The following is a 27,049-nucleotide window of genomic DNA, read 5'->3' as shown; positions in this document are numbered from 1 at the left end:
TCTTCCCAGCAGTGGAATTGCTGGGTAAAAAGGCAGTTATATATTTTTAGTTTTTTGAGGAAATTCCATACTGTTTTCCACATGGCTGCACCAGTCTGCACTCCCATCAACAATGCACTAGGGTTCCCTTTTCTCAACAACTGTGCCAGCACTTATTGTTTATTGATTTGTTTATGATGTCCATTCTGACTGATGTGAAGTGGTATCTCATTATGTTTTCATTTGCATCTCTCTGATGGCTAGTGATGCTGAGCATCCTTTCACATGTCTCTAGGCTCTCTGTGCGTCTTCCTTGGAGAAGTGTCTGTTCACGTCCTTAGCCTATTTTTTTTTATTGGATTGTTTGTCTTCCTGGCATGGAGTCGTATGAGTTCTGTGTATATTTTGGAGATCAAACTCTTGTCCGATATATCATTGGCAAATATGTTCTCCCATACAGTTGGTTCCCTTTTCATTTTGGTGATGGTTTCTTTAGCCTTGCAGAAACTTCTTAGTTTGATGTAGTCCCATCTGTTTATTTTTCCTTTATTTCCCTTGCCCTAGGAGATATATCAGCAAAAATATTGCTACATGGCATATCTGAAACTTTCCTGCCTATGTTTTGCTCTAGGACTTGTATGGTGTCATGACTTATATTTAAGTATTTTATCCAGTTTGAGTTTATTCTGGTGTGTGGTGTAAGTTGGTGGTTCAGTTTCATTTTTTTGCACATACCAGTCCAGTTTTCCCAACACCCATTTATTGAAGAGACTATTTTTACTCCATTGTATGCTCGTGCCCCCTTTGTCAAATATTAATTAACCATAAAGACCTGGATTTATTTCTGGATTCTCTATTCTGTTCCATTGATCTATGTGTCTATTCTTATGCCAGTACCAAACTGTTTTCATGTTATTTATTTACTTTTAGAGAGAAGGGAAAGGAGGGAGAAAGAGAGGGAGAGATACATCGATATGAGAGAGAAACATCGATCAGTTGCCTTTTTGTGCCCCAACTGGAGACCTGGCCCGCAACCCAGGCATGTTCCCTGACTGGGAATCGAACCTGTGACTTTTTGGTTCACAGTATGCTATCTAACCCACTAAGCTACACCAGTCAGGGCTGCACCCATCTTTAAGGAAAAATATTTTAGAAGTTAAAAATACACAATAGAATCAATCAGCCCTGTTTTAAAAGAAGTAGTGCTTTCGTGCAAAGTAGTATGAAAACCAGAAGGATGATACTAATTCTACTTGGGAAACCTGGAATGAATTTCACAGCATAGGAGACCTTTGAGGTAGGTATTGATTGATAAGTAGAAGTCTTTTAGGTAAAGAGTGAGATTTCCTAAAGTGCCTGGATACTCTGGCTGGTTAATAATCCTTATTGCAGCCTTGGCTGGTGTGGCTCCATGGGTTGGGCATAGTACTGTAAAGCGAAGGGTCGGGGGTTCAATTCCCAGTCAGGGCGCATGCCTGGGTTGCGGGCCAGGTCCTCATCAGGACGTGTATGAAAGGCAGACAACCGATGTTTCTCTCTCACATTGATATTTCTATTCCTCTCTTTCTCCCTCCCTTCCTTTCTCTCTAAAAATAAATAAGTTTTAAAAAGCTTTTCAAAATCTTTATTGCAGAAGCTAAGGCTTTAGTATTATTCAAGACAATAGCAGGATTCTGAAGAAAGGAGCCGTGCCTGAGAGGTCTTTAATATTGTTCTAGGACAGTGGTTATTCAAGATTCAAAGCAGAGCTCTATTTAAAAGAAGTAGAACCGTGACATACTAGACCCTTAAAGTTGAACAGGACATTTATGGCACCTAGTCTAGCTTCTCTTCCAAAGAAAAATGCCTTGTAGCAATATCTGTGTAAAGTGAACTTCCAATGTCTGTTTGAGTTTTTTTGGACAGGAAATTCACTGACTCACAGGGTAGTCCTGTTGATTGGTTTTTGGACTACTCTAATTGCATTAGGTTGCATTGAGGTGAAATTTGCCTCCTAGTAATAATTTGTACCCAGTGATGTTAGTTCATCTCTCCAGACAAACAGCAGCCTTCTTCCAGGCAATAGCTATCCACAATTTTTTTTTCACTTTTTAAGTGATGTCATGACTGGGCACCTTGAATACTGTATTTCAAATTTTTTTTAATATTAAAGCAATAATCTCTAACTTATAGAAGTATTGTAAGAATAGCATAAAAAGTTTTTTTCCTGAACAATTTGAGGTAAGCTGTTGACCTGATGCCCCTGGATACTTCATTGTATATTTGCTATTATCAAGGACTTTCTCCTACATAACTATAATACAACCATCAAAATCATGCAGTTAGCTCTGGCTGGTGTAGCTTAGTGGATTGAGCGTGGGCCTGCAAACCAAAGGTTGCCAATTCGATTCCTAGTCAGGGCACATGCCTGGGTTGTGGGCCAAGCCCTCAGTAGGGGGTGTGCAAGTGGCAACCACACACTGATGTTTCTCTCCTTCTCTTTCTCCCTTACCCTCTCTCTAAAAATAAACAGGTAAAATATTTTTTAAAAATCATGAAATTAGCATTGCTACATTTCTACCATCCAGTCCTCAGACCTCATTCAAGGTTTACCAATTGTGTCAATTTTGTCCTTTATAGCAGAGGGTCTAGTTCAAAATCAGTTGTATTTAGTTGCACTGCCTCTGTAGTTTCCTTCATTCTAAAATTTTTTACTCTTTTTTGACTTTCATAATCATGACACTTTTGAAGATCACAGGCCAGTTCTTTTATAAACCATTTTTTTCAATTTTGGTTTATCTGATGTTAATTTATGATTAGATTTCCATTCTTTATCTTTAGCAGAAATATCACAGAAGTAGAGATGTATTCTTTTTAACCCTGTCAGTCAATACATGATTTTGATTTGTCCCATTTCTGCTGATGTTCACTCTGAGATCTTGTTTGGAGGTTCTAGCAGGGGAGCATAGCAATTCTTGTACCCTTGACTGAAGAATGGTCCTCTCCTCTATCAGGGAAGGTCGTCCTTCTCGATGGAGCACACAGTTTCAGGAGGGACGAACATGGAGCAGTGAGGCAGGAAGGGGACACCTGCCTCGCCAGCCAGATCAGCCGAATCAACCCTGGTGATCAATGGGGTGACAAGATGTCACAGCCAGATCGCCCTCACATCCTGATGTTCATTTTGATCATTTGATTTAGGTGGTATCTGCTAGGCTTCTCCACTATAAAGTTACCCTTTTTCCTACTTACATATATGCAAGACCGTTACATGATTCCACAGCTCTTCTAATTAACCATGCCTCCTCTCCTTTAGCCATTCCTGAAATAAGATGGTTTCCAGAGCCTTCATTCTCTGTTCATCTTCCTCAGAGTGTACCACCATAGCTTAGTAAGAGTACCACAGTTCTACTTTCCTATCTTTAACTTGGGAAACTATGAGAATTACAGTATAGTCTTTAGACGCAATATAATATAGAAAAAGATTCCAATGTACATGAATGTGGTTAACATTGCTCTGCAAAGACAAACTATTTTTTTTTTCAGTTAGCTCCACAGCAGCCCCTCGTACTCTGAACTCCCAATACCGCAGAGCCCTGAGTATTTTGTAGAAAGTACTAGAACTTGGTTTCCCCAGTTATCACTATATACACACATCTATAGTATTGCAGAAGATTATAGAATGTTATTCTCTTGACCCATAGGCCTGCCATACTATACTGTACCAGGCCATCCTAGCAATCTGTTAGTGAAAATCTCAATTTCACATCTTAAGATTTTTTAGAATATCTAGGTCTTCATTTATACAAACAAGTTCTTTCAAAAAGAAAAAAGCAAAGGGCATATATCCCATTGAATGACACTTAAATGATGACATTCCTATTAGGACCCCGATACTGTGGTCCAGATGCAGCCTGGGAGTTCAGATAAGGAGCAGATGCTTTCATTGTCTGTAAGAAGCAACTTTGTTGCCTTTTCAAATGACGACTGTTACGCAAGAATATACATGTTTGAATCCCTTCTATTTATGTAGCTTCTAGGACTTTCATTTAATTCTCAAAATTTAGAATTTCTCGAAGTAGACAGAAAGTAGGATTACAAAGCTCTGGATGGCTTTTTGGCAGGGACTTGGCCATCCTCATGATGGCCGTCAGATCCTCAAGTGTTTTACTTCCTATCTTTTGAGAGCTATCAAGAAGGGCACACATTCTGGTTTTGGTTTTTTTTTTCTTTTTTCTTTGCTTATTTGGAGCAGTACAAAGTCATGACACCCAGATGACTTTTCTCTGTGGCTGTTGTTCATAAGAGACCCTTATCTTAAGAGAGCAGTCTCAATTTGTAATCGCCAAAGGAAAAGGAGTGTATTGATTGGATGAGAACATTTGAGCACCACTATGCGTGTGACTTCTGTTTTGCCAGGATACAATGCAACGGTCCTGGCCTATGGACAGACTGGTTCTGGAAAGACCTACTCCATGGGAGGTGCATACACTGCAGAGCAAGAGAATGAACCAACAGTTGGGGTCATTCCTCGGGTGATACAAATGCTCTTCAAAGAAATTGACAAGAAGAGTGACTTCGAATTTACGCTGAAGGTGTCATACTTGGAGGTAAATGATTTGTCTTGAATTATTCTGAGTTTAAATTTATCTTTGGGTAGAAAAAGAAGTCGGAATCAGGTTTTTCCTGGCATCGCAAAAACTAATAAATTGCATTTTTAGTAAATTACATTTTTATAAACTGATAGAGAAAACTTACTGGCTCAGTTGGATCTGGCTTGCACCCAGTTCTTCCCTTGTTGTCAAAATAGTCTGTTTAATCTGATTGTTAGAGGAGTTGGCATTGCCATATAAAAAGATGACAGGAGTTCTGTTAATTCCAATTTGGCCTCTTATTGATTCTCTGTAGAGTCTACAGAAAAATATTTGATTTGCCTTTACTGTTTTGAGGCTTAAGCAATCATGCTGCTATTTTGTGAAGAATGTTCTAAAAATTGGGGGACATATTGAGTTGTACAGGTGATGATAGAATGTGTTTATTCGACGGATATTTATTGAGCACCTACTATGTTATAGACCCTGTTCTAGGTACTTGGGTTATATCAGTCAACAAAACAGAAAAGTCCCTGTCCTTGTGGGTATCTTCATTCTAGTGTATATCAATGTAGAAGTACGTTGACTAGTTACAGCTAACCTCGTGACACCAAAAACACTTGTCTAGGGAACTTCCGGCTTCTGGGAAACTAGCTGGTTGGTTCCATAGCAGGGATAAGATGCCTCATCTTTAAGGAGCAATAATTAAAGTGCGGCGATGTAAGGATGCAATTGTAAATTGTACGTAAATACATCATCCTGAAGTTGACTCCTAATGGGTATAGGAGGTATAGAGTTTGAAGGTGGAGAGGCACACATCATTAAGGTTAGCCTTCTTGAATCTTCATGAACCCAGTTGTGGTCAAGGTAATCAAATGAAAAAAGAACTTCAGAGCCTGGTATGTCAGATAGTCGCCACAGCAGTAACAGCAAACAAGTAGAGTGCTGACACTGTGCTAAACACTGTTCTAAATACTTAAAGTCCTGCTTGTTGTTGAAATACTGGTTGCTACTTCTTCCTTTTGCTTCCCGCGTCCACCCTCTATTAAGGATTTGTTACTTACAGCTTAATAGAACCGGTGAAGGTGACACTGTTAGGACACCATGAAAGAACTGAATTTGGGCACCCATGTTACTTTCATTGTCTGCTATTCCTAAGAGACTCCGTCTTGAGAAAGCAGTCTCGATTTTGTTATAGTAACGTGTGAATTCATTTCTTGCAAGTATCAAATGTTTGCCTGTAGGGTTAAAGCCCTTTTCTTAATTAAAAATATGATATGTGTATTGTAAGAATGTTTTAGAACAAAATCACAAAGAACTTAAAAATCATCTCTGATCCCACCACCCTGAGATTACCCTGTTAACATCTTGTTTTCACTACTTTATTTTCAATGATACCAGATTTACAATGAAGAAATCTTGGATCTTCTCTGCCCACCTCGTGAGAAAACCTCTCAGATAAACATACGAGAGGATCCTAAGGAAGGCATAAAGGTGTGTTTGTTGTTGTTGTTATTATTATTATTTAAAAATGTTGTTCGCTACTAAAGTTCACATCTCTTTTATTTGCCACTGTAGTTTTAAATGACTACTAACATCCTTCAGATTTTGTGTGGTCCCGATTGCCTTTGTTAATCTAGAATTCCTACATGGGATCTCTTGGAGGGAAGGATATTTGATCACCTTCCTGTTACCTCTTGAAGGAATACTAAAATCAATTAAATATTTACAGGATTAGCCATTTACAGAGTTCTAAGGCTTTGATGTCCAGTATGGTAGTCACTAGCCACAAATGGCTGTTTAAACCCAAATGAACTAAAATTGAATAAAATTTATAATTCAGTCCCTTAGCTCTGGCCAGCATGGCACAGTTGGTCGGGCATTGTGTCAGAAAGTGAAGGGTTGCCGGTTCAGTTCCCAGTTGGGGGACATGCCTGGCTTGCGGGCCTGGTCCCCAGCTATGGGCGTGAGAGAGGCAACCGATCAGTGTTTCTCTCTCACATCGATGTTTCTCTCCCTCTCATTCTGCCTACTTTCCCCTATAAATGAATGAATGAATAAATGAAATCTTTTTAAAAAAATTCGGTCCCGCCCTGGCTGGTGTGGTTCAGTGGTTGAGCACCAGCCTGTGAATCAGAGGGTCACAGGTTCGATTCCCAGTCAGGGCACATGCCTGGGTTGCGGGCCAGGTCCCCGGTAGGGGGTGCGCAGGAGGCAGCCATACATTGATGTTTCTCTCCCTCTCCTTCTCCCTTCCTTCTCCTCTCTAAAGATAAATAAATAAAATCTTTAATAAAACAATTCAGTCCCTCAGTTACACCAGACACACATGAAGTACTCAATAGCTACGTGTGGCTGGTGGCTACTATATTGGACAACACAGATATAGAACTTACCCATGGTCAAAAAATTCTGTTGGACAACCCTGGAATAGACATTGAGCTAGGCTCTGGAGTGATATTTAACAATTGAAAAGTTAACCAACATAACCTTTTCAGAATTCATAAGTACCATAGGACAAAGATCACTTATTTGAGAGGCTTATGTCACATGGCAGTCGCAGGATGCGGAGGTATAGCTGAACAGAAATTTTTTTTTTAATCTTAATGTTCTTTCTTTTTTCAAAAAATATTTTATTTATTTATTTTTAGAGAGGAAAGGGGAGGAAGAAAGAGAGGGAGAGAAACATCAATGTGTGGTTGCCTCTCATGTGCCCCTACTGGGGATCTGGCCTGCAACCCAGGCATGTGCCCTGACTGGGAATCGAACCAGCGACCCTTTGGTTCACACACTGGCACTAAATCTACTGAGCCACACCAGCCAGGGCTGAACAGAAAATTTGAGGCAACATAGGGAGTTTTGTATATGGGAATGGTCCAAATCCAGAAGCCAATGTTGAAAACAGGCAGAGCTTGGGTCTAGCACCACTCCTGAATATTCAGGAGTGGGAGAATCTGATGCTGGAAGTGGATGAACATAGGTAGTACAGATTTGGGAAAACTTGACAAAATAATATCTTGCCCATCTTTCTCTCCTTCCTCTCTTCCCTGCACAGAAAGGTAAAGCTTTAGGGGACAGGTGCCTGAGAGGCAGGTGCTTTTTTTTTTTTTTTTCCTTCTGGGTTGTTAAGCCATTAACCAAGTGCAAAAGCAGGGCTTGAAGGATCAGACTCATTTCAAAAGCCTGATGAGCTTGGAATACAGGAAGACAGTTTGAATAGTGGGAATAAGAAACCTGGGCCAAACACATGCTGTCTGTCACCAGAAAGAATGTTGGTAGTAAGCCAGCCCTTGACCAGATTCCAAGATGTTTTATATGCCCCATGCTGCAGCAGGAATTAAAGCCTAAGCATTATTTGAGATGAAATTTGCAATACAAAGAAGTGTAGGTTTCTGACTTAAATTGGGGTGGGTAAGGACAACTCTGTTAACGCTTTTCAGATGAGATGAATGGAATGTAGGTAAGTAGAGCAAAGAGTAAGGGTATTGTTGTAGTAAGGAATAGTTTAAACAGGAAAGCAGAAAATATACTCCTAGGGGTAATAAGACAAGACCAGTCATTCTGGATTCAGGGTTGTGGGTTGGGAAGTAATAGGAAATCTGTTGGGACCAGATTATTACTCCGGATTTCCAGCTGGAATTTCCTTTCCATCCCTGTGGGCTGTGTATAAGCTATTTAATCCTTCCAAACGAAGGTCTGCTGTGGCTACTTTTACCAGGTCTTTAGATTCCATGTTTATCTCTCCAGGTAAGTTAGGTCCTGGATGTTAGAAGAGTATCTTCAAATCTCTTTGTATCCTTATTATCTAGCACGGGGCTTTGTGGTTTGGTGACATTTTAGGAAGCAGGATTTTTAGGGAGACTAACAGAAATGGGTTGAAAAGGAGAAAGACTAGGCCAAGGAAGGCCAATTGGGGAAACTGCCTTATATCTCAGGCATGAAGTAATATGGGCCCGGACTAGGCAAGCAGAAAGGAAAAGGAAGCAGTGGATTCAAAAGAAGAATGACTAGGAGTTGGTGATGGCTGAGCTACGGAGGAATGGGAGGAACTGAAGGTGATTCGGAGGTTTTGAGAATAGAGATATTAATAGAAATGGAGAGGTAGTGGATAGAGTCAGTGTTGGTGAGAGGAAGATGAGTCTGACTTATAATTTAATGATTTCAAAGTGTAAGTAGCATGCAATTGTAAACAAAGACTAGAAACCAGGGCACCGATACAGATTTGGGAGCTCTGGAGTAATAAAATCACAGCATATTGGGGCTAGCAAGGACTTTATCTAGTTCAATCTTGAGAGGCTCCAAGAGATTTTAGCTTGTACAAACTCTAATAGCTAGATACAGTACCCAGCCCAGAATCCTGGTTTTCTGGCTTCCTACGGAAGTTATGCCATGCAATTTCCCCTAGTGGAAAATGAGGTTTAAAACAGATCAAAGGTATGGGGAGGAACCTAAAGTCCCACAGAAGAGAAAGTAGTAGAGAGGAATACCACAGCTGTTTATGCTACCCTTGCTGTCCTTCAGGTCAAAGCTTACCTTCACTTGGGGCTCCCTGGAAGGCACCTGATCCAGCGCTATCCTAAAATCTAGAGAGCTTTTCTAGCTCCAATATTGGCTGGTACCTTGTTTTGGAACCCCCCTGGGAGACTGGAGACCTTGGTTTGCAGGGATCCCAATGATGAGGGTTTCTAGATAAAACCACGGCTCTTCTATTCAATATTTATTAAGGCTCTTCTGGAATGTCAAGGCACTATTTCTTCAAACCACCACTTGTATTTCCGATGAAGTATTTGAAGTATGGATCCTAAGGGAGTTTTATTTTTCTTTCTCTGACTTAGATTGTGGGACTCACTGAGAAGACTGTTTTAGTTGCCCTGGATACTGTTTCCTGTTTGGAGCAGGGCAACAACTGTAGGACTGTGGCCTCCACAGCGATGAACTCCCAGTCATCCCGCTCTCATGCCATCTTTACAATCTCCATAGAGCAAAGAAAGAAAAATGACAAGTAAGTTACAATCTAAAGAGTCAAGATTTTTTTTAAAGTTTATTTTTAGAGAGGGGAAGGGAAGGAGAAAGAGAGGGAGAGAAAAATCAATGTGTGGTTGCCTCTTATGCGCCCCCCACTGGGGACCTGGCCTGCACCCTAGGCATGTGCCCTGACTGGGAATCGAACTGGCAACCCTTTGCTTTGCAGCCCGTGCCCAATCCACTGAGCCACCCCAGCCAGGGCAAGAGTCGAGATTTTTAATGTGAGTTCTAATCAAGTTGACCAGTGGGTCGCTTCTTCAATTGGTTTGACAAAGCATCTGACATCAGTACTCTGAGCACTAGTAATGAGTGGGGCTATTTTGACCGACTTGAAAGAAAAGAGCTGGCGGGTCAGCTTTGAGACTCAGCTGTCCTCAAGCTTGTAGCTTGTATACCCTTCTCATTTGTGGCATCCTGTCATTATCACAGGAATAGCAGCTTTCGCTCCAAATTGCATCTTGTAGACCTTGCTGGATCAGAAAGGCAGAAGAAAACCAAGGCGGAAGGGGATCGTCTCAAAGAGGGTAAGGATTGGTTAAGACCACAGTTGGAGATAAAACCTTCTAGCACTCTTCTTCTTGGTATTATTGGTGTCTTCGCTGGGATATTTCAGGTCCCAGTCTAACAGTGCCTACAATTCAAGCTGGACGCTGATTTCAGAAATAGTGAAAAGCTGTTTCTTTCCCTTGCGCTCATTTCCTAATTTAGGTGTGAGATTTGGATCTGGCCCTTGGTTTGATTTCATCTCGTCCAGGCAAGTTTTTGTTTTCTTTTCTTTTCTCTTCTTTTACTGCCTCCCCCGCCCCAACTACTTATGATTAAAATCAATATCCTCAAGTATTCACGGTCCTTCCAAGATGTCACATAAACCTCATCAGCATGGTTTCCATATCTTCATTTAAGTTGTTGCCTAGAAATGGTGAAGCTCCTAAGGCTAAAAGAACCCATGGTGTGTGCTATTACAAACCTTTGTCTAGCATGAAAGTGACCTGGTAAACTGCATGCTGTGGGAATGGTCTTTTAAGCAATTATTAATCTATCTAACAAAAATTAACAACCAGCTCCTGTTTCTCAATTTTAAAGATTTTATTTCTTTATTTTTAGAGAGGCGGGAAGGGAGGGATAAAGAAAGGGGGAGAAAGATCGGATGTGTGAAACGTACATCTACCAGTGGCCTCTTACAAGTGCCCAACAGGGAACCTGGCCAGTAACCCAGGCATGTACCCTGACTGGGAATCAAACTGGTGATCTTTTGGTTCACAGGCCAGCACTCAATCCATTGAGCCACACAAACCAGGGCTGTTTTCTCAATTTTATACTTAAGGATCTCATAAAAGATTTCATCAGATGCCTTGCTAAAGTCCAGATATACTATACCCACCATATTTCTCATTGGCCACCAGCTTAGTAACAGTACAAAAAGGAAATAAGGATTAGCCTAAAGCAACTTTCTCTTAGTGAATTCAGCTGGCTTCTAGTGCTTATTTTTCCATTTCTAGGTTCTTGCAATCCATCCCTGTAATAATATAGAAGACATATCAAACTTACTGATCTGTAATTTATAGAATTAACTTCTAGCTCTTTTTTTTTTTTTTGAATTTTGACATTACATCTGCCCAGTCTTCTGGAACATCTTTTTCTCTGAGATTTCTCAAAGATCACTGACATAGTTTCAGCACTCACATTTGAAATTACTGTTAGTTCCAATTTACTTGGCTAGAATTCATGTGGCCCAAGATATTTGACCTCTTATGAAAGTGGCTGAGGTCTCACTACCTCCTTACCTTGGGCTTCAGGTCCCTCGGGAGCTGAGAAGGCAGAAGCCACAAGTGTAATTGAGGGATTTTACCTTTGTCATTTACCAGCATTATACCGCTGGCACAGGGCACAGCCTGTTTTCTTTCTCATTCAGCTTTTGTTCCGAATGTAGTTAAGAGTGACCTTTCTGTTCTGTGTTAACCTTATTTAAAGGTTCTTGTGCCTCTTTTATCTTTCCTTAGGTGTAGGGTTCTGAGTTATCTTTTAACAGCTCTTCGAGATGGAATTCACAGCCATAAGATTTACCCATTTACACTGTCCAGATCAGTGGATTTTTGCATATTCACAGAGTTGTGCATTCACCACCGCAGTCTAATGTTAGAGCACTTTCATCCTTTTCCCAAAGAAGTTTAACATCCACCAGCAGTCACTCCCCTTTCCCAGCCCTTCTCTAACCCTAGGCCACCACTAACCTATATTTCTTATTAATATAGTCATGCAATAAGTGGTCTTTTGTGACTGGCTTGTTTCACTTATGTTTTTTGTTTTTTTAAAAGATTTATTGTGTGAAAAATTTCTTTTCTTATATATTTTATTGACTATGCTATTACAGTTGTGCCATTTTTTTCTCCCCTTTATTCCCCTCTACCTTGCATCCCCCTCCCACCGTCATGCCCTCCCCTGCTTAGTTCACGTCCATGGGTCGTACATATGAGTTCTCTGGCTTCTTCAATTCCCATACTGTTCTTAACGCCCCTTGTCTATTTGTACCTACTATTTATGCTACTTATTCCCTGCACCTCGTCCTGCATTCTTCTGCCTTCCCCTCCTCACTGATAACCCTCCATGTGATCTCTATTTCTGTGAATCTGTTCCTGTTCTAGTTGTTTGCTTAGTTTGCTTTTGGTTTTTTAGGTTCAGTTGTTGATAGTTGTGAATTTGTTGTCATTTTACTGTTCATATATTTGATCTTCTTCTTTTTCGGTTTGCAGGCCGTCACTCAGTCCACTGAGCCACACCAGCCAGGGCAATCTTCTTCTTTTTCTTAGATAAGTCCCTTTAACATTTCATATTATACAAGCTTGGTGATGATGAACTCCTTTAACTTGACCTTATCTGAGAAGCACGTTATCTGCCCTTCCATTCTAAATGATAGCTTTGCTGGATAGAGTCATCTTGGATGTAGGTCCTTGCCTTTCATGACTTGGAATACTTCTTTCCAGCCCCTTCTTGCTTTTGAGAAGTCAATTGATAGTCTTACAGGAACTCCTTTGTACATAACTGCCTCCTTTTCTCTTGCTGCTATTAAGACTCTCTCCTTATCTTTCATCTTGGCTAATGTAATGATGATGTGCCTTGGTGTGTGTTTCCTTGGGTCCAAATTCTTTGGGACTCTCTGAGCTTCGTGAATGTCCTGGAAGTCTATTTCTTTGCCATATTGGGGAAGTTTTCTTCATTGTTTGTTCAGATAAGTTTTCAATTTCTTGCTCTTCCTCTTCTTCTGGCACCACACTATGATTCCGATGTTGGAATGTTTAAAGTTGTCTCGGAGGTTCCTAAGCCTCTCCTCATTTTTTTTTTTGAATTCTTGTTTCTTCATTCTGTTCTGGTTGACTGTTTATTTCTTACTTCTGCTCCAAACTGTTGATTTCAGTCCCAGTTTCCTTCCCGTCACTGTTGGTTCCCTGTACATTTTCCTTTATTTCACTTTTTCCTCTATTTTGCGTCCATACTCATCCAATTCTGTGAGCATCCCAATTACCAGTGTTTTGATAGGTTGGTTATCTCTTCATCACTTAGTTGTATTTTTTCTGGAGCTTTGATCTATTTTTTCATTTGGGCCTTATTTCTTTGTCTCAATGCACCTGTTAACATAGTAAGGGGTGGAGCCTTAGGTATTCACCAGGGCAGGGCAACCCACATTGCTGTGTTGTGGCACTATATGTGGGGGAGGGGTCCCAGAGGGAACAATGCCGCTTGCTCAGCTGTTGGCCGGCTTTTACGCACTTTCCCTGCTACCCACAAGCCAATTGGGCCCTTCTGGTGCTGATTCCCAGGTGGGTGGTTTTGTGTACATTATAGGACCCTGTGGGTCTCTCCAACAGACTCTCCTGTGAGGCTGGGAGTTTCTCCCTCTGCCTCAACACCCACAGGTTTTTTTCATCTAGAGGTTTTGAGACTTTATTTCCCCTCCACAATCCACTGGAACCCTGGGATTGTGCAGTCTGTCTTGCTCCCTAGTTGTTCCTCCTGGTTTATCTGCACACGAATGTGGGACTACCCGGTCTGCCAGCCACCACCTTGCCTGCTCAGGTATGCCAGCCACCACCTTGCCACGAGCCCTCTGCGCCCTGGCTAGGGAGAGAAACATCAGTGTGTGGTTGCCTCTCGCATGCCCCAAACTGGGGACCTGGCCTCCTACCCAGGCATGTGCCCTGATGGGGAATTGAACCAGTGACATCTTGGTTCACAGGCTGGTGCTCAATCCACTGAGCCAAACCAGCCAGGACCCTTTGCCCATTTTTTAATTGGGTTATTTGTTTTTTTGGAATTGAGTTGTATAAGTTCTTTGTGTATTTTGGAAATTATCCTCTTATCAGATGTATCATTGGGAAATATGCTCTTCCATTCTGTGGATTCCCCTTTCTTTTTTTGAAGATTTTATTTATTTATTTATTTATTTATTTATTTATTTATTTATTTATTTATTTATTTATTTTCCACAGAGGGGAAGTAAGGGAAAAAGAGAGAGAGAGAAACAGTGATGTGAGAGAGAAACAGCAATCAGTTGCCTTTCGCTTGCCCCTGACTGGGGGGACCTGGCCCACAACCCAGACATGTACCCAGATCAGGAATCGAAGCAGTGACATTTCATTTTGCTGGAAGATGCTCAGTTACCTGAGCTACACCAATCAGGGTCCTTTTTCATTTTGTTGATGGTTTCCTTTGCTGTGCAAACACTTTTTAGTTTGATGTATTATTTTGAAGCAAATCTGGCCTAGACGTATAGCTTATTTCAGTTTGTATCTGAAAAAAAGAATTCTTTTGTAAAAATATTGTATTTATTCATTTTTACTGAGAGGGGAAGGGCAGGAAAAAGAGAAGGAGAGAAACATCAATGTGTGGTTCTCTCTAATGTGCCCCCTACTGGGCACCTGGCCCTCAACCCAGGCATGTGCCCTGCCTGGGGATCGAACTGGTGAGCCCTTGATTCACAGGCCAGCACTCAATCCACTGAGGTACACCAGCCAGGGCTGTTTCTCAATTTTATACTTAAGGATCTCATAAAAGTTTTTATCAATGTCTTGCTAAAGTCCAGATATACTATACCCACCATATTTCTCATTGGCCACCAGCTTAGTAACAGTACAAAAAGGAAATAAGGATTAGCCTAAATCAACTTTCTCTTAGTGAATTCAGCTGGCTTCTAGTGCTTATTTTTCCATTTCTAGGTTCTTGCAAGCCATGCGTGTAATAATATAGAAGACATATCAAACTTACTGATCTGTAATTTATAGAATTAACTTCTAGCTCTTTTTTTTTTTTTTGAATTTTGACATTACATCTGCCCAGTCTCCTGGAACATCTTTTTCTCTGAGATTTCTCAAAGATCACTGACATAGCTTCAGCACTCACATTTGAAATTACTGTTAGTTCCAATTTACTTGGCTAGAATTCATGTGGCCCAAGATATTTGACCTCTTATGAAAGTAGCTGAGGTCTCACTACCTCCTTACCTTGGGCTTCAGGTCCCTCGAGAACCGAGAAGGCAGAAGCCACAAGTGTAATTGAGGGATTTTACTTTGTCATTTACTAGCATTACCAGCATTGTCATTTGTCATTACCAGGCTGGCACAGGGCACAGCCTGTTTTCTTTCTCATTCAGCTTTTGTTCCAAATGTAGTTAAGAGTGACCTTTCTGTTCTGTGTTAACCTTATTTAAAGGTTCTTGTGCCTCTTTTATCTTTCCTTAGGTGTAGGGTTCTGAGTTATCTTTTAACAGCTCTTCGAGATGGAATTCGCAACCATAAGATTTACCCATTTACACTGTCCAGATCAGTGGATTTTTGCATATTCATGGAGTAGTGCATTCACCACCGCAGTGTAATGTTAGAGCACTTTGTCCTTTTCCCAAAGAAGCTGAACATCCACCAGCAGTCACTCCCCTTTCCCAGCCCTTCTCTAACCCTAGGCCACCACTAACCTATATTTCCTATTAATATAGTCATGCAATAAGTGGTCTTTTGTGACTGGCTTGTTTCACTTACGGTTTTTTGTTTGTTTTTTAAAAAGGTTTATTGTGTGAGAATTTTTTTTTTATCCAAGCATAGTTGACATGCAATACAGGGTGGGGCAAGAGTAGGTTTAGAGTTGTTCATATGGAAAATAATACATAATTAATAAATGACAATACAAGAATAAACTGTTTCACATACAACTTTTAACCTCCTTTTATCTTATCCTGTAGTATTTTCATTTCAAGTGTACAACATATTGATTCGACATTTTAATGCCTTACAACGTGATCACCGTGATAAATCTAGTAACCATCTGTCACCATGCAAAGTTATTACCATTATACTGACTGTATTCCCTGTGCTGTGTACGACATCCGTGTGACTTATTTTGTAACTGGAGGTGTATACTTTTATTCCCCTTTACATTTTTCAACACCCCCTGAACCCCTCCCCTCTAGCATCATCAGCTGGTTCTCTGTTCGTGAGCCTGTTTCTGTTTGTTTTGTTTTTTTTTTTAAGATTCCACATATAAATGACATTATATGGTAATGTATTCTCTTTGTCTGACATTTCACTTAGCACAATGCCTCTAGGTCCAACCATGTTGTCAGAAATGGCAAGATTTCACTCTTTTTATTGCTGAGGAATAATCCATTGTGTATGGATACACCACATCTTCTTGGTTCATTCTTCTATGAATGGGCACTTGCGTTGCTTCCATATATTGCTCAGTCAGTATAAGTTATGCTGCATTAAACATAGGGGTGCATACATCTTTTTGAATTAGTGTTTTGGATTTCTTCAGTGAAATGCCCAGAAGTGGAATTGCTGGATCATATAGTAGTTCTATTTCTAATTCTTTTTATTAAAGGAGTTTTTTTTTAAGAGTTTTTTAATTTATTATTAGACAGAGGGGTAGGGAGGGAAAAAGAGAGGATGAAAAACGTGTGGAAGAGAAACATGGATTGGTTGCCTCTCGCGTGCCCCCTACTGGGGACCTGACCCACATGACCCACATGTGCCCTGACTGGGAATCAAACCAGCGACCCTTAACTTTGTGGGAAGATGTCCAACCCACTGAACCACACTGCTCAGGGAGAGGTTTATCCATCTTAATACTTATAGCTCTGTGCTAAGTTTTTATTTTAAACTAGAGTCTTAGGGTTTCTTAGTATAAAATCATATCAGTAAAAAGCAAATGATCTCTTTGTGAATATTTATGCCTATCATTTCTTATGTTTTTTATTAGCAAGGAGAAAGATGTTGAAGGATACACACTGGGCTTGTAAAATTGCTTTCCTTGGGGGGTGAGAGAGTCTAGTTTCTGTTTTTAGTTGGAATGGTTTTATTGTTTTAATATTTGAAATGATAATTGTTACTGGTTTGGGTAAATGACATTTAATTCTTTTAGTTCCAGAAAGTCTTTTTTATGTTGTGCTTTCATCTTCTTGAGTGATCTTTTTTAGCCTCAGTTGGCTGTTTTCCTTCAGCAGCTCTATTTCATTAAAGGCTTACTTGAGGTTTTCTGCTTCTTTCTGTCTTAGGCTTCTGGGTCCCCTGAGGTGTATTGTTATTTTCCTTTCTCTTCTCATTGGGGCTCACTCAAGTCTAATGCTGAGGTCCCTTAAGTCACAGCAGCTATGTGACTGGAAAAGGCTCAGTGGTTTGTACCCATGAGCCAGCGCTGTAGGAGAGGTCATGTTGTTAGTCAGCTTCTCACAGCCTTGGGAGGCATCGAGAAGAGGCTTCTCTGACTCTTGTTCCCTGGTGCTGTCCTTGTCTCTGAGTAGAGGGGACACAACCCAACTCTTCAGTTTGTTGTCAGTGTTCTCAGATCCAGGGAAACCTGCCACACTCACGTGGGCAATATCAACTGTCTCCTGGGAGTTCATAGAGTCCCGCAGGCCAAACCTTCGCCAGCAGCCAGGTTCCCATCCTTGCACTTTGGCTCTCCTATATCGAACTCCAGGTCTTTAGCCCAGAGTTCTCAGCTGTTCCAGAGAGCTCTCACTCTCAGGTCTCAGACCCACGCTGTGAACTCACTCCCTCAGCAAGTACTTGGCTGAAGGACAGAGTAGACAGATCTGACTTGGGGGTAAAGGAGGTCTGGGCTATCTTCAGCTCCCCATCTTCCCAAAATCCATGTACATTTAAAAAATATACTACCAAATTCCCACGAAGGCCTAAGATTATTCATTTTTTGTAAAGTCTCCTAACTTTTCTACTAAGTATTATTACCAATTTGATAAGTGGAAAATGCTGTCTTATTTTCTTTTCTGTAGTTATCAGTGAAGTTAAAAATACTTTAAGCCCTGGCCGGGTGGCTCAGTTGGTTGGAGCGTAATGGGTTCGATTCCCAGTTGGGATATATGGAGGGGGAGGCAACCGATCGATTTCTCCCTCTGTCTGTCTGTCTCTCTTTCTCTGTCTCTCTCCCCCCGCCACGCCTCTCTCTCTCTCTCTCTCTCTCTCTCAAGTCAATGAACATATCCTTGGGTGAGGAATAAAAAAATACTTTTATATTTATAGGTCATTCATATGCCGGATTAATTTACCTATTCAAGATATTTTACTTCCTTTCCTCGACATGGGTGCTGCACATTTCTTTTTAAGTTTATCCCTATTTTTTTGTTGAGACTTTGAATAGAAAACAGATTCAGCTAACTGCCACATAGAGTATAAATAGATTACAGATGGATAACAGGTTATTCAGCTGAAGTATAATGCAGCATACAGAAAAATGCCCAAATCATGCTTTTCAACTCTGATGAATGTTCACAATGTGACTATACCTATGTCACCACCACCCAGATCAAAACACAGTATGATGAGCATTCCAGAAGTACCACTTGTGCCCACTTCAGTCGCAGTCTTCCCCAGAAGGTAACCTTTGTGTCTGATTCCTTTCATTCAACGTAAAGTCCCTAGAAAAGTGAAAGGATGCCTAGTTGAATTTGAATTTCAGACAAATGGCGAATCATTTTGTAGGGAACATACTTGTATTAAAAATGATTCATCATTTATCTGAAATTCACATGTAACCGATGCCTGTTATTTTTTTCCCCTTTGTTAAATCTGGTCACCCTAACTCAACATTATGCTCGTGAGACTCATCCGTATCATTCCACGTGGTTGTCATTCATCCATTTTCATCACTATACATGTTCCATTGGTGACCGTGCCACGGTTTATTTTTCTTTTCTGCTATTGGGTGGGCATTTGGGTAATTTCCAGTTTGGGGCTGTTATGAATAGTGCTGCTATGGATATCCTTGCACATGCATTTTGGTGAGCATATGTACACGTATTCCTTCAATCCCAGGTCCTCCTGTAACTGTTACGCTATCTCCTTCCGTTTAGAGTCAAGCTCCTCAAAAAAGTTCACACTGCTTAGCAACACATGTGATTCATTCGTAGTTACGGTTTTTTTGGTTTTTTTTGTGTGTGTGAAATAGAACACACATGGCAAAAACTGCATAAATCGTGTATATAGTTTAATAAGTAATTACAAAGTGAACACCCATATAACTATCACTTAGGTTGAGAAAGAACATTTCTAGCACCTGTGTCTGCAGACCTCTCTCAGGTCACGACCCCTTTCCTTCCCTCTTGAGGTAACCACTCCTGACGTATGTGATAGTAATTCCCTTGCTTTCCTGGACAGTAGTGCCATCTGTGTATACATCTCTAAATAACATAATTTAATTCTGTCTGTTTTTAAACTTTATATCAATGGGATCATACTGATGTGATCTTTTTGCGTTTTACATCTTTCTTTCAACGTTGGGTATGAGAGTCATCCGTGTTGCATATAGCTAGTTCCTTCGTTTCCATTTTGCTACAGTATTCCTTGTATGATTAGACCAATATTTATTCTTTCTACTGCTGATGGATATTTCAGTTGTTTCCAGTTTGAGGCTATTGTCAACAGTGCCCTGATGAACATTCTTTTTTAAAGAAGATTTTATTTCTTTCTATTTAGAGAGGGGAAGGGAGGGAGAAAGAGAGGGAGAGAAACATCAGTGTATGGTTGCCTTTCGAGCGCCCCCTACTGGGGATCTGGCCCGCAGCCCAGGCATGTGCCCTGACTGGGAATCGAACCCGGGACCCTTTGGTTCACAGGCTGGCGCTCAGTCCACTGAGCCACACCAGCCAGGCCACTGTGAACATTCTTGCTCATGTAGCTTGATAGTTATGTGCATGAATTTTCTAGGGTATACACCTTGAAGTAGAATTACTGGGTCCCAGAGCACATACACACCCAACTGTCCAATATGCAACAGTCTTCGCTCCACATTTCCCCAGCAACGTTTTGCCAGAATTTAAAATGTTTCTAATGGGTGTGGTAAACTTCATTGTGGTTTTAATTTTCGTTGCCTCAGTGACTAAAGGGGCCGATCACCTTTTCATATGTTTATTGGCCATGCATATTTCTTTTCTGGGAAATGCCTGTTCTAGTCTTGCCCATTTTTCTATTGTCTTCTTCATACTGATTTCAAAAATAGTTCTTTACATGTGGACTATAGAGTCTAGTCACTGGGCAGTTATATTCATTGTAAACCTCCCCACCCCCACAGGTTTTGTAAATATCTTGTCCCTCATCTCTGGCTTGTCTTTTTACTCTCTTTTCATTTCTGATCGTTTTATTTTGTGTCTTGTTTAAGAACTCCCTTAGTACCCTGAGGTCTAGAAGATATTCTTCTATACTATCTAATGAAAGCTGCGCAATTTGGCTTTCACACTTACGTCTTTAATCCACCTCTTTTCTGTACATGGTATGATGTAGGGGTCCAATTGTGTTTTTTGTCTAAATGCCCCTTTGTGCTAGCACTATTTGTTGAAAAGCCCACCGTTTCCGCCACTGATGAGCAGTGCCATTTCTGTCATATATTAAGTGCCCAAGTCTGCCTTGGTCTGTTTCTGGGCACTCATTCTGTTAAGTGCAATTCAGTCTTCCAAATGGAAGTACATAGTGTGCCTCCCCACTTATTTAGGACTTTTTGAATACCTTTCAACGATTTTCTCTGTGGAAGTCTTATCCATCTTTTGTTCGATTCTTTAGTAATTTGTATGTGGACAGTATTGGAAGTGATGTTTTAAAATCTTTTCACTCAAGTATAATATACAAACAGAAAAGTACATATGTCATAAGTGAATATAGCTCACTGGATTTTCATAAAATGAACAAACCCATGTGAATAGCGTGAATAGAATCTTTTACAATTTTGTATTCTAACTTTGGTTACGGTGTACGGAAATACAGTTTATTTTTAAGTATTGACTTTGCATCTAGGCACCTGTTTGGTTCACTCTCCGGGTAGTCCATCTTTACCCACCTCGCCAAAACCACTATGTCAGATATCACCAGTGATACCTTAATCACCAAAGCAGTTGGGTCTTTTCTGTGCTCATCTTCTCTAACCTCTCCGTGGCATTGACACTTGAACATACCCTTCCTGAACCTCTCCTCCTGATTTGTAAATCCCCACTCTCCTAGTTCTTTTCTTAACCCAAACTATTCCTTTTTTAGTCTCTTGCTTTTTCTTCTTCCTGCTCCATTTTGCTAATTATTGCTCCCAGCATGAGCTCCTTGATTAGGAACAAGTACCCACTACCTGCTGTCAGTTCTTCCTTAGCAACATCGTAGAGACACACACCCTTTCAGTCTCTTCCTGATGTCTCCCCAGAGTCCATGCCCTCACCCCGTACACCTGGTCAACAGCCCCCCACCCCCCGACACTGGCTTCTTGGAAGCATTCTGTCCCAACTACCATAGCTACGTTAATCTCCTTAAAATACCACTTTGTATGCGGTCCCTCCCCTGGCTGGAAGCTAAGTGACATATCGCCGCATACAGGATGAAGTCTAAAAACCATAGCCAGGTCTTCCAGAGCCTTCGTCCCTGGCCTGTCTCCTCCACTGCCTTTCACAGCTTCCCTGCCCACGCTCTCCACTGCAGCCACATGGCCTGCACCATGGGCCCTGCTGATTCTGGCTTCTGTGTATTTTCCTTATAGCCGTCTCCTCTTCTCTCCCAGAATGCAGCCCCTCCCCTACTCCCCCAACAAGCACTTAACAGGGGGTGTCCAACCTTTTGGCGTCTCTGGGCCATACTGGAAGAAGAGTTGTCTTGGGCCACACATTAACTATACAAACACTGATGAGCAAAAAAAAAAAAAAAAGGTTTTAAGTAAATTCACGATTTTGTGTTGAGTTGTATTTATAGCCATCCTGGGCCACATGCAGCCCACGGGCCAAGGGTTGGACACCCTGATACAACATAGCCATCTTGCAAGGTCCAACTTAAGTCTTGGGGTTTTTGAAGTTGCCTTTTGTAATCATATCACCATCTAATGTACTTCTACTCCTCTGAAATTCTGTAGTGTCGGGGGGCTACCTGGTCATTTTTCTGTCCCCTCTATATTTCCAGTTTCATCTGCCACCATTCCCCCACAGACTGCAGGGGTCCAGCCACGGCAGTGCACTCACCATTTGCCAAACAGTACTGTCGTTACAGATCGCTATGCTGTGCTACTCATATGTTCTCTGTTCATTTTTGGTTTTTGTCTCCCCACGGCCTTGTAAATCTGGTTCCATCCAAGCACCTCTATTCCTCCTGCACTTTTACCCTCTCCCTCTCTACTGACTTTCCCCCTCTACTGATGCGTTTCTCCCATTTTCAAACAAAATCCCTCATCCTCCTTTTATACAGTAGCTCCCTTCCCTTTTCCTTCCACTCTGCTTTTCTCTCTTCCTACTGTTCAAGCCCGTCACCTTGCCACTCTGCACCATCCTAAGTAGTCCCACCCACTTAGATGCTTAGAGCTTCTACCAGTATGCCGCTGATCCCAGACCTCTGCCTCCAGCGCATGCCTCTTATCTACATTTCAGCCTATAAATGGAGTTGCTTGGGGAGCATCTCATAAATGACCCACAGGCACCTCCCATTCCACAGACCTCACACTGAAGTCCTCGTTCCTTCCTGCCTCTGTTAAACCAGCCCCTCCATCCACTGCAGTAAGTGATTCCAACAGCCCCCAGTCACCCACACCAAAAACCAGGGCATCATTCCATATTCTTCCTTCACTCTGGCCTCTTCTCCCAGTCCCATCCGTCACCAAGTCCTGTGAGTCTTACTCACATCTCAAGTCCCTTTCTTTTCGCTAACCCTGTTGCCACTACTTTAGTTCATGCCTTCATCATTTCTTAGCTTACAGCTACCTTTCTGATTGGTTTCCCTTTCAAGTCAGGCACTCAAATCACCTACCAACCAGCAGCCAAGATCTGCTTTATAAACTGGATATACCTGCTTAGAGCTCTTTGCAGACCTCCTCACTTTGTACCACGCTGCCTAACGTGGCCTTTGTATTCAAGCTGTACCTGCCTGGCTAGCTTCACCTCACCCCACCCCTTCTTTGCCATCTGCTGTGCTAAGCCATATTAAGCATGCCCAGTTCTCTCTTGTATGTGCATCTTTGTGTGTTCTGCTCCCTCTGCTGGAAATGCCTTCCATCTGTTTTCTTTTCTTTTTTTTTTTTTTTAAGATTTTATTTATTTATTTTTAGAGAGGGAAGGGAGGGAGAAAGAGAGAGAGAGAAACATCAATGTGTGGTTGCTGGGGGGCCGTGGCCTGCAACCCAGGCATGTACCCTGGCTGGGAATCGAACCTGCAACACTTTGGTTCGCAGCCCGCGCTCAATCCACTGAGCTACGCCAGCCAGGACTGCCTTCCATCTGTTTTCACATGGCTAATTCTATTTCTTTTCAAGATTTTATTTATTTATTTTTAGAGAGAGAGGAAGGGAGGGAGAAAGAGAGGGAGAGAAGTATCCATGTGTGGTTGCCTCTCGCACGCCCCCTACTGGGGAGCCTGGACCACAACCCAGGCATGTGCCCTGACTGGGAATTGAACTGGCGACCCTTTGGCTCACAGGATGACACCCAAGTCACTGAGCCATACCAGTCAGGGCATGACTAATTCTATTTTGCCCTTATACTCAGCTCTGATTTCATCCCCCTGAAGAAACTGCCTTTGACCACCCACTTCCTCCACCCATGCCATCTAGCATTTACCCCTTTTCTACATTAATACTACCCCAATTCTGTATTACAGTCACCTCCTTACCAGGCAGACTCCCCAGTAGATAGTAAGCCAATCAAAGATGGGAACTGTGTCTTACTCATCTTTTTAATTGATTTGAGAGAGAGATTTGTTGTTCTACTTATTCATACATTCATTGGTTGGTTCTTATATCTATGTGCCTTAACCAGGATTGGAACCCACAACCTTGGTATATAGGGATGATGCTCTAATGAACTGAGCTACCCATTCAGGTGTCTTAGTTATCTTTGAATCTCTAGGGCCTGACATAATGTGTGACATGTCATTGTAGGTTCTCATTAAATGCCTGAATTCTTTCTCCTTTTTGGTCTGACTGACAGTTCCTACTGAGATTTCAATTCAAAATTCAGATATCACCCACCGATGAAACCTTTACTTTGGATCAAAGGCTTTCCATCAATTGGTACTCCATAGTGTTTTTTCCATAATATTTTATTGGAGCAATCATTGCATTTTAACTTTCATTTGTCTCAAGGTATCATTTGATTTAGTAGCATGTAATGTAGCTTCTCTTCTCAGGGGGAATCTCTGCAGCTGAGATATCCCTCCTGACTCTCACCTGTCACATGTGGGTGTGGGCCCAGCCTGTTTCACACCTCCATCCCCCTACTAGTCTCGGTGTGCCTTCTTTTTTTTATCCTTAGTTATAGGACTTCAGCTCAGCTAGTCTTCAGATGGTTCTCTAGCTTGATTGTTCTATCATGTAGTTGGAATTTTGCTGTGGTCATGGGAGGAGGCAAGCACAACGTTACCTCCTCCACCATCTTGACTGGATCCAGAGGAACTCTTCTTTAAACAAAACTGTTTTTTTTTTAAAGATTTTATTTATTCCGAACCAAAGTGTCGCAGGTTCAATTCCCAGTCAGGGCACATGCCTGGGTTGCAGGCCATGACCCCCAGTAACCAAGACATTGATGTTTCTCTCTTTCTCTCTATCTCCCTCCCTTCCCTCTCTAAAAATAAATAAATAAAATCTTAGAAGAAAAAAAATGCCTGAAATGCATTAAAAAAAAGATTTTATTTATTCATTTTTATTTTTAGAGAGAGGGGAAGGGAGGGAGAAAGAGAAGGAGAGAAACATGTAAGTGTGAGAGATGCATCGATCAGTTGCCAGTGGCTTCTCACACGCCTCTGACTGGGGACCTAGCCCACAACCTAGGCATGTACCCTGACTGGGAATTGAACCGGCAACTTTTCGGTCTGTAGGCCAGCATTCAGTCCACTGAGCCATACCAGCCAGGGCTAAACAAAACTGTTTAAGGCATTTCTAAAAGGTGAAATAAAATTTTAGAAGAATTTAAATTCCTATAAGTTTGTAAGTTCAAACTTATAATGTATGTATAAGTCAACCTTCAAACAATAATAGTACTATAGCTGTCTTATTTTCCATTTCTTTCTTTGTATTAACTTGAATATCATAAAAATTTTTATGATAAAGAATGCAATGCATCCAACAAATGGCTTGTATCTAGAATGTATGAACTACTCTCAAAATTCAATACTACAAAACAGTCCACCTAGAAAATGGGTGAAAGACACAGATATTTCAGTGAATAGAATATACAGATGGCAATAAGCACATGAAAAGATGCTCAATATCCTTCATTATTAAGGAAATGCGAATGAAAACCACAGCAAGCTATAATCACTGCCCACCTCTCAGAATAGCTAAAGGAAATAATAGTGACAGTACCAAATGCTGGCAATTGGAGAAATTGTAGAGAAATGTACAGAAATTGGATGTCTCCTACATTGCTGTTGGGAATGTAGAAAGGTACAGGCCCTCTGGAAAATAATGTAATACTTTCTTGTAAAACTAAATATGCTCACCGCATGATACAGCACTAGCACTCTTGGATGTTTATCCCACAGAATGTGTGTTCACAGAAAATCCTGTGCTGGAATGTTTATAGCTGCTCTATGTGTAGTAAGCAAAAACTGGAAACAACTCAAATGTCCACCAACAAGTGAATGGTTAAACAAACTGTGAGACATTCGTGCCAAGTAATAGTAGTCAGCAGTAAAAGTAATGAACTATTCATACAGACAATTACTTGGATGGATTATTATCATGCTGAGTGGGATAAAAAGGCCAGTATTGAAAGGTTACATATTGTATGATGCCATTTATACATTGTTGAAATAACAACATTATAGGGAAGAACAGATTAATAGTTGTCAGGGGTTAGGGATGGAGGGGTGAAGGAGGTAGCTGTTGCCCATAAACGGTAGCACAAGACAGCCCTGCAGTAATAGTACAGTTCTGTATCTTGATTTTGGTGATAGTAACATGAAATTATACACATGGTAAAATTGCACAGAAGTAAATGCACACACACACAGTACACATGTAAAAACCAGTGAAATTGGAATGAGGTCTGAGGATTGTGCCAATGTTAATTTCCCAGTTTGGATATTGTACTGTAATTATGCAAGATGTCACCTTTGGGGCAGGCTGGGTGAGTGGTGCATGAGACCTTCCTGTACATTTCTTTGCCACTTCCTGTGAATCTATTATTATTTTGAAATTAAGTTTTCTTTTAAATGCAATATAATGAAAAGTAATGTTTTCTCTTTGCCTAAATTCTTAGTCCACATCTCTAAATATTCTTTCTTGGTATACAAAGGGAGCATACTGTGTGCTCTGTTCTACTCTATCCTTTATTTTTTCCACTAAATGATATTTGCTGAAGGTTATACCACATTAGCATATATATCTGTATTATGTTCTTTTTCATGTCTATATATTGTATAGATATGCCATTGTATTTTGTTATACCATTCCCATATGATGACTATTTGGTTTCAGACTTTTGCTAATACAAACTAGCTTCCAGTGAACATTCTTAATTTTTAGTCTCTGACATGACGGGGTTCTGGATGACAGTTACAATGTTGAGGTTTTGCATCTATTTTTTAAAGACTTTTTAATTTATTTTTAGACAAGGGAAGGGAGGGAGAAAGAGGGAGAGAAACATCAATGTGTGGTTTCCCCTCACACGCTCCCTATGGGGGACCTGCCTGGTAACCCAGGCATGTGCCCTGACTGGGAATCAAACCGGCGACCCTTTGGTTTGCAGGCGGCACTCAATGCACTGAGCCACACCAGCCAGGGCTGCATCTAATTTTTTAATAATTTGTTCTGGTGACTCATTATCAAGCAAATCCTGAATCATACTGATACGTAACTGCAAATTACCAACATTTTTTAAACAGCCTACTTTACAATCTCAGGATTCTCTTCAATTATTAAACTGATATAGGAGCTTCAATGAGGAATGATAGGATATTGAAATCCAAAATTGGATCAATAATAATAATATCTTTTCTGATTTATCACTCCCAGAGCTTACAAGA

At 41.0% G+C, this 27,049-nt stretch overlaps 1 protein-coding gene across 2 annotated transcripts in view; it reads left to right on the top strand.

Moving 5' to 3' along the window:
• KIF4A (kinesin family member 4A) overlaps positions 1-27,049 on the top strand; it is a 107,872-nt gene that overhangs the window by 2,070 nt on the left and 78,753 nt on the right. For both annotated transcript variants that reach the window (XM_045847500.1, XM_045847501.1), the window contains exons 4-7: positions 4,378-4,568; positions 5,952-6,044; positions 9,386-9,552; positions 10,005-10,099. In XM_045847500.1, the coding sequence (XP_045703456.1) occupies positions 4,378-4,568; positions 5,952-6,044; positions 9,386-9,552; positions 10,005-10,099 (546 nt within the window). The remainder of the gene's footprint in view (positions 1-4,377; positions 4,569-5,951; positions 6,045-9,385; positions 9,553-10,004; positions 10,100-27,049) is intronic.

Source organism: Phyllostomus hastatus, unplaced genomic scaffold, assembly GCF_019186645.2.
Source record: "Phyllostomus hastatus isolate PE091 unplaced genomic scaffold, TTU_PhHast_1.1 phas_contig_551, whole genome shotgun sequence".
Taxonomy (NCBI): domain Eukaryota; kingdom Metazoa; phylum Chordata; class Mammalia; order Chiroptera; family Phyllostomidae; genus Phyllostomus; species Phyllostomus hastatus.
The sequence above is the reverse complement of the archived record's forward strand: the minus strand, read 5'-3'. Positions and strand labels throughout refer to the sequence as shown.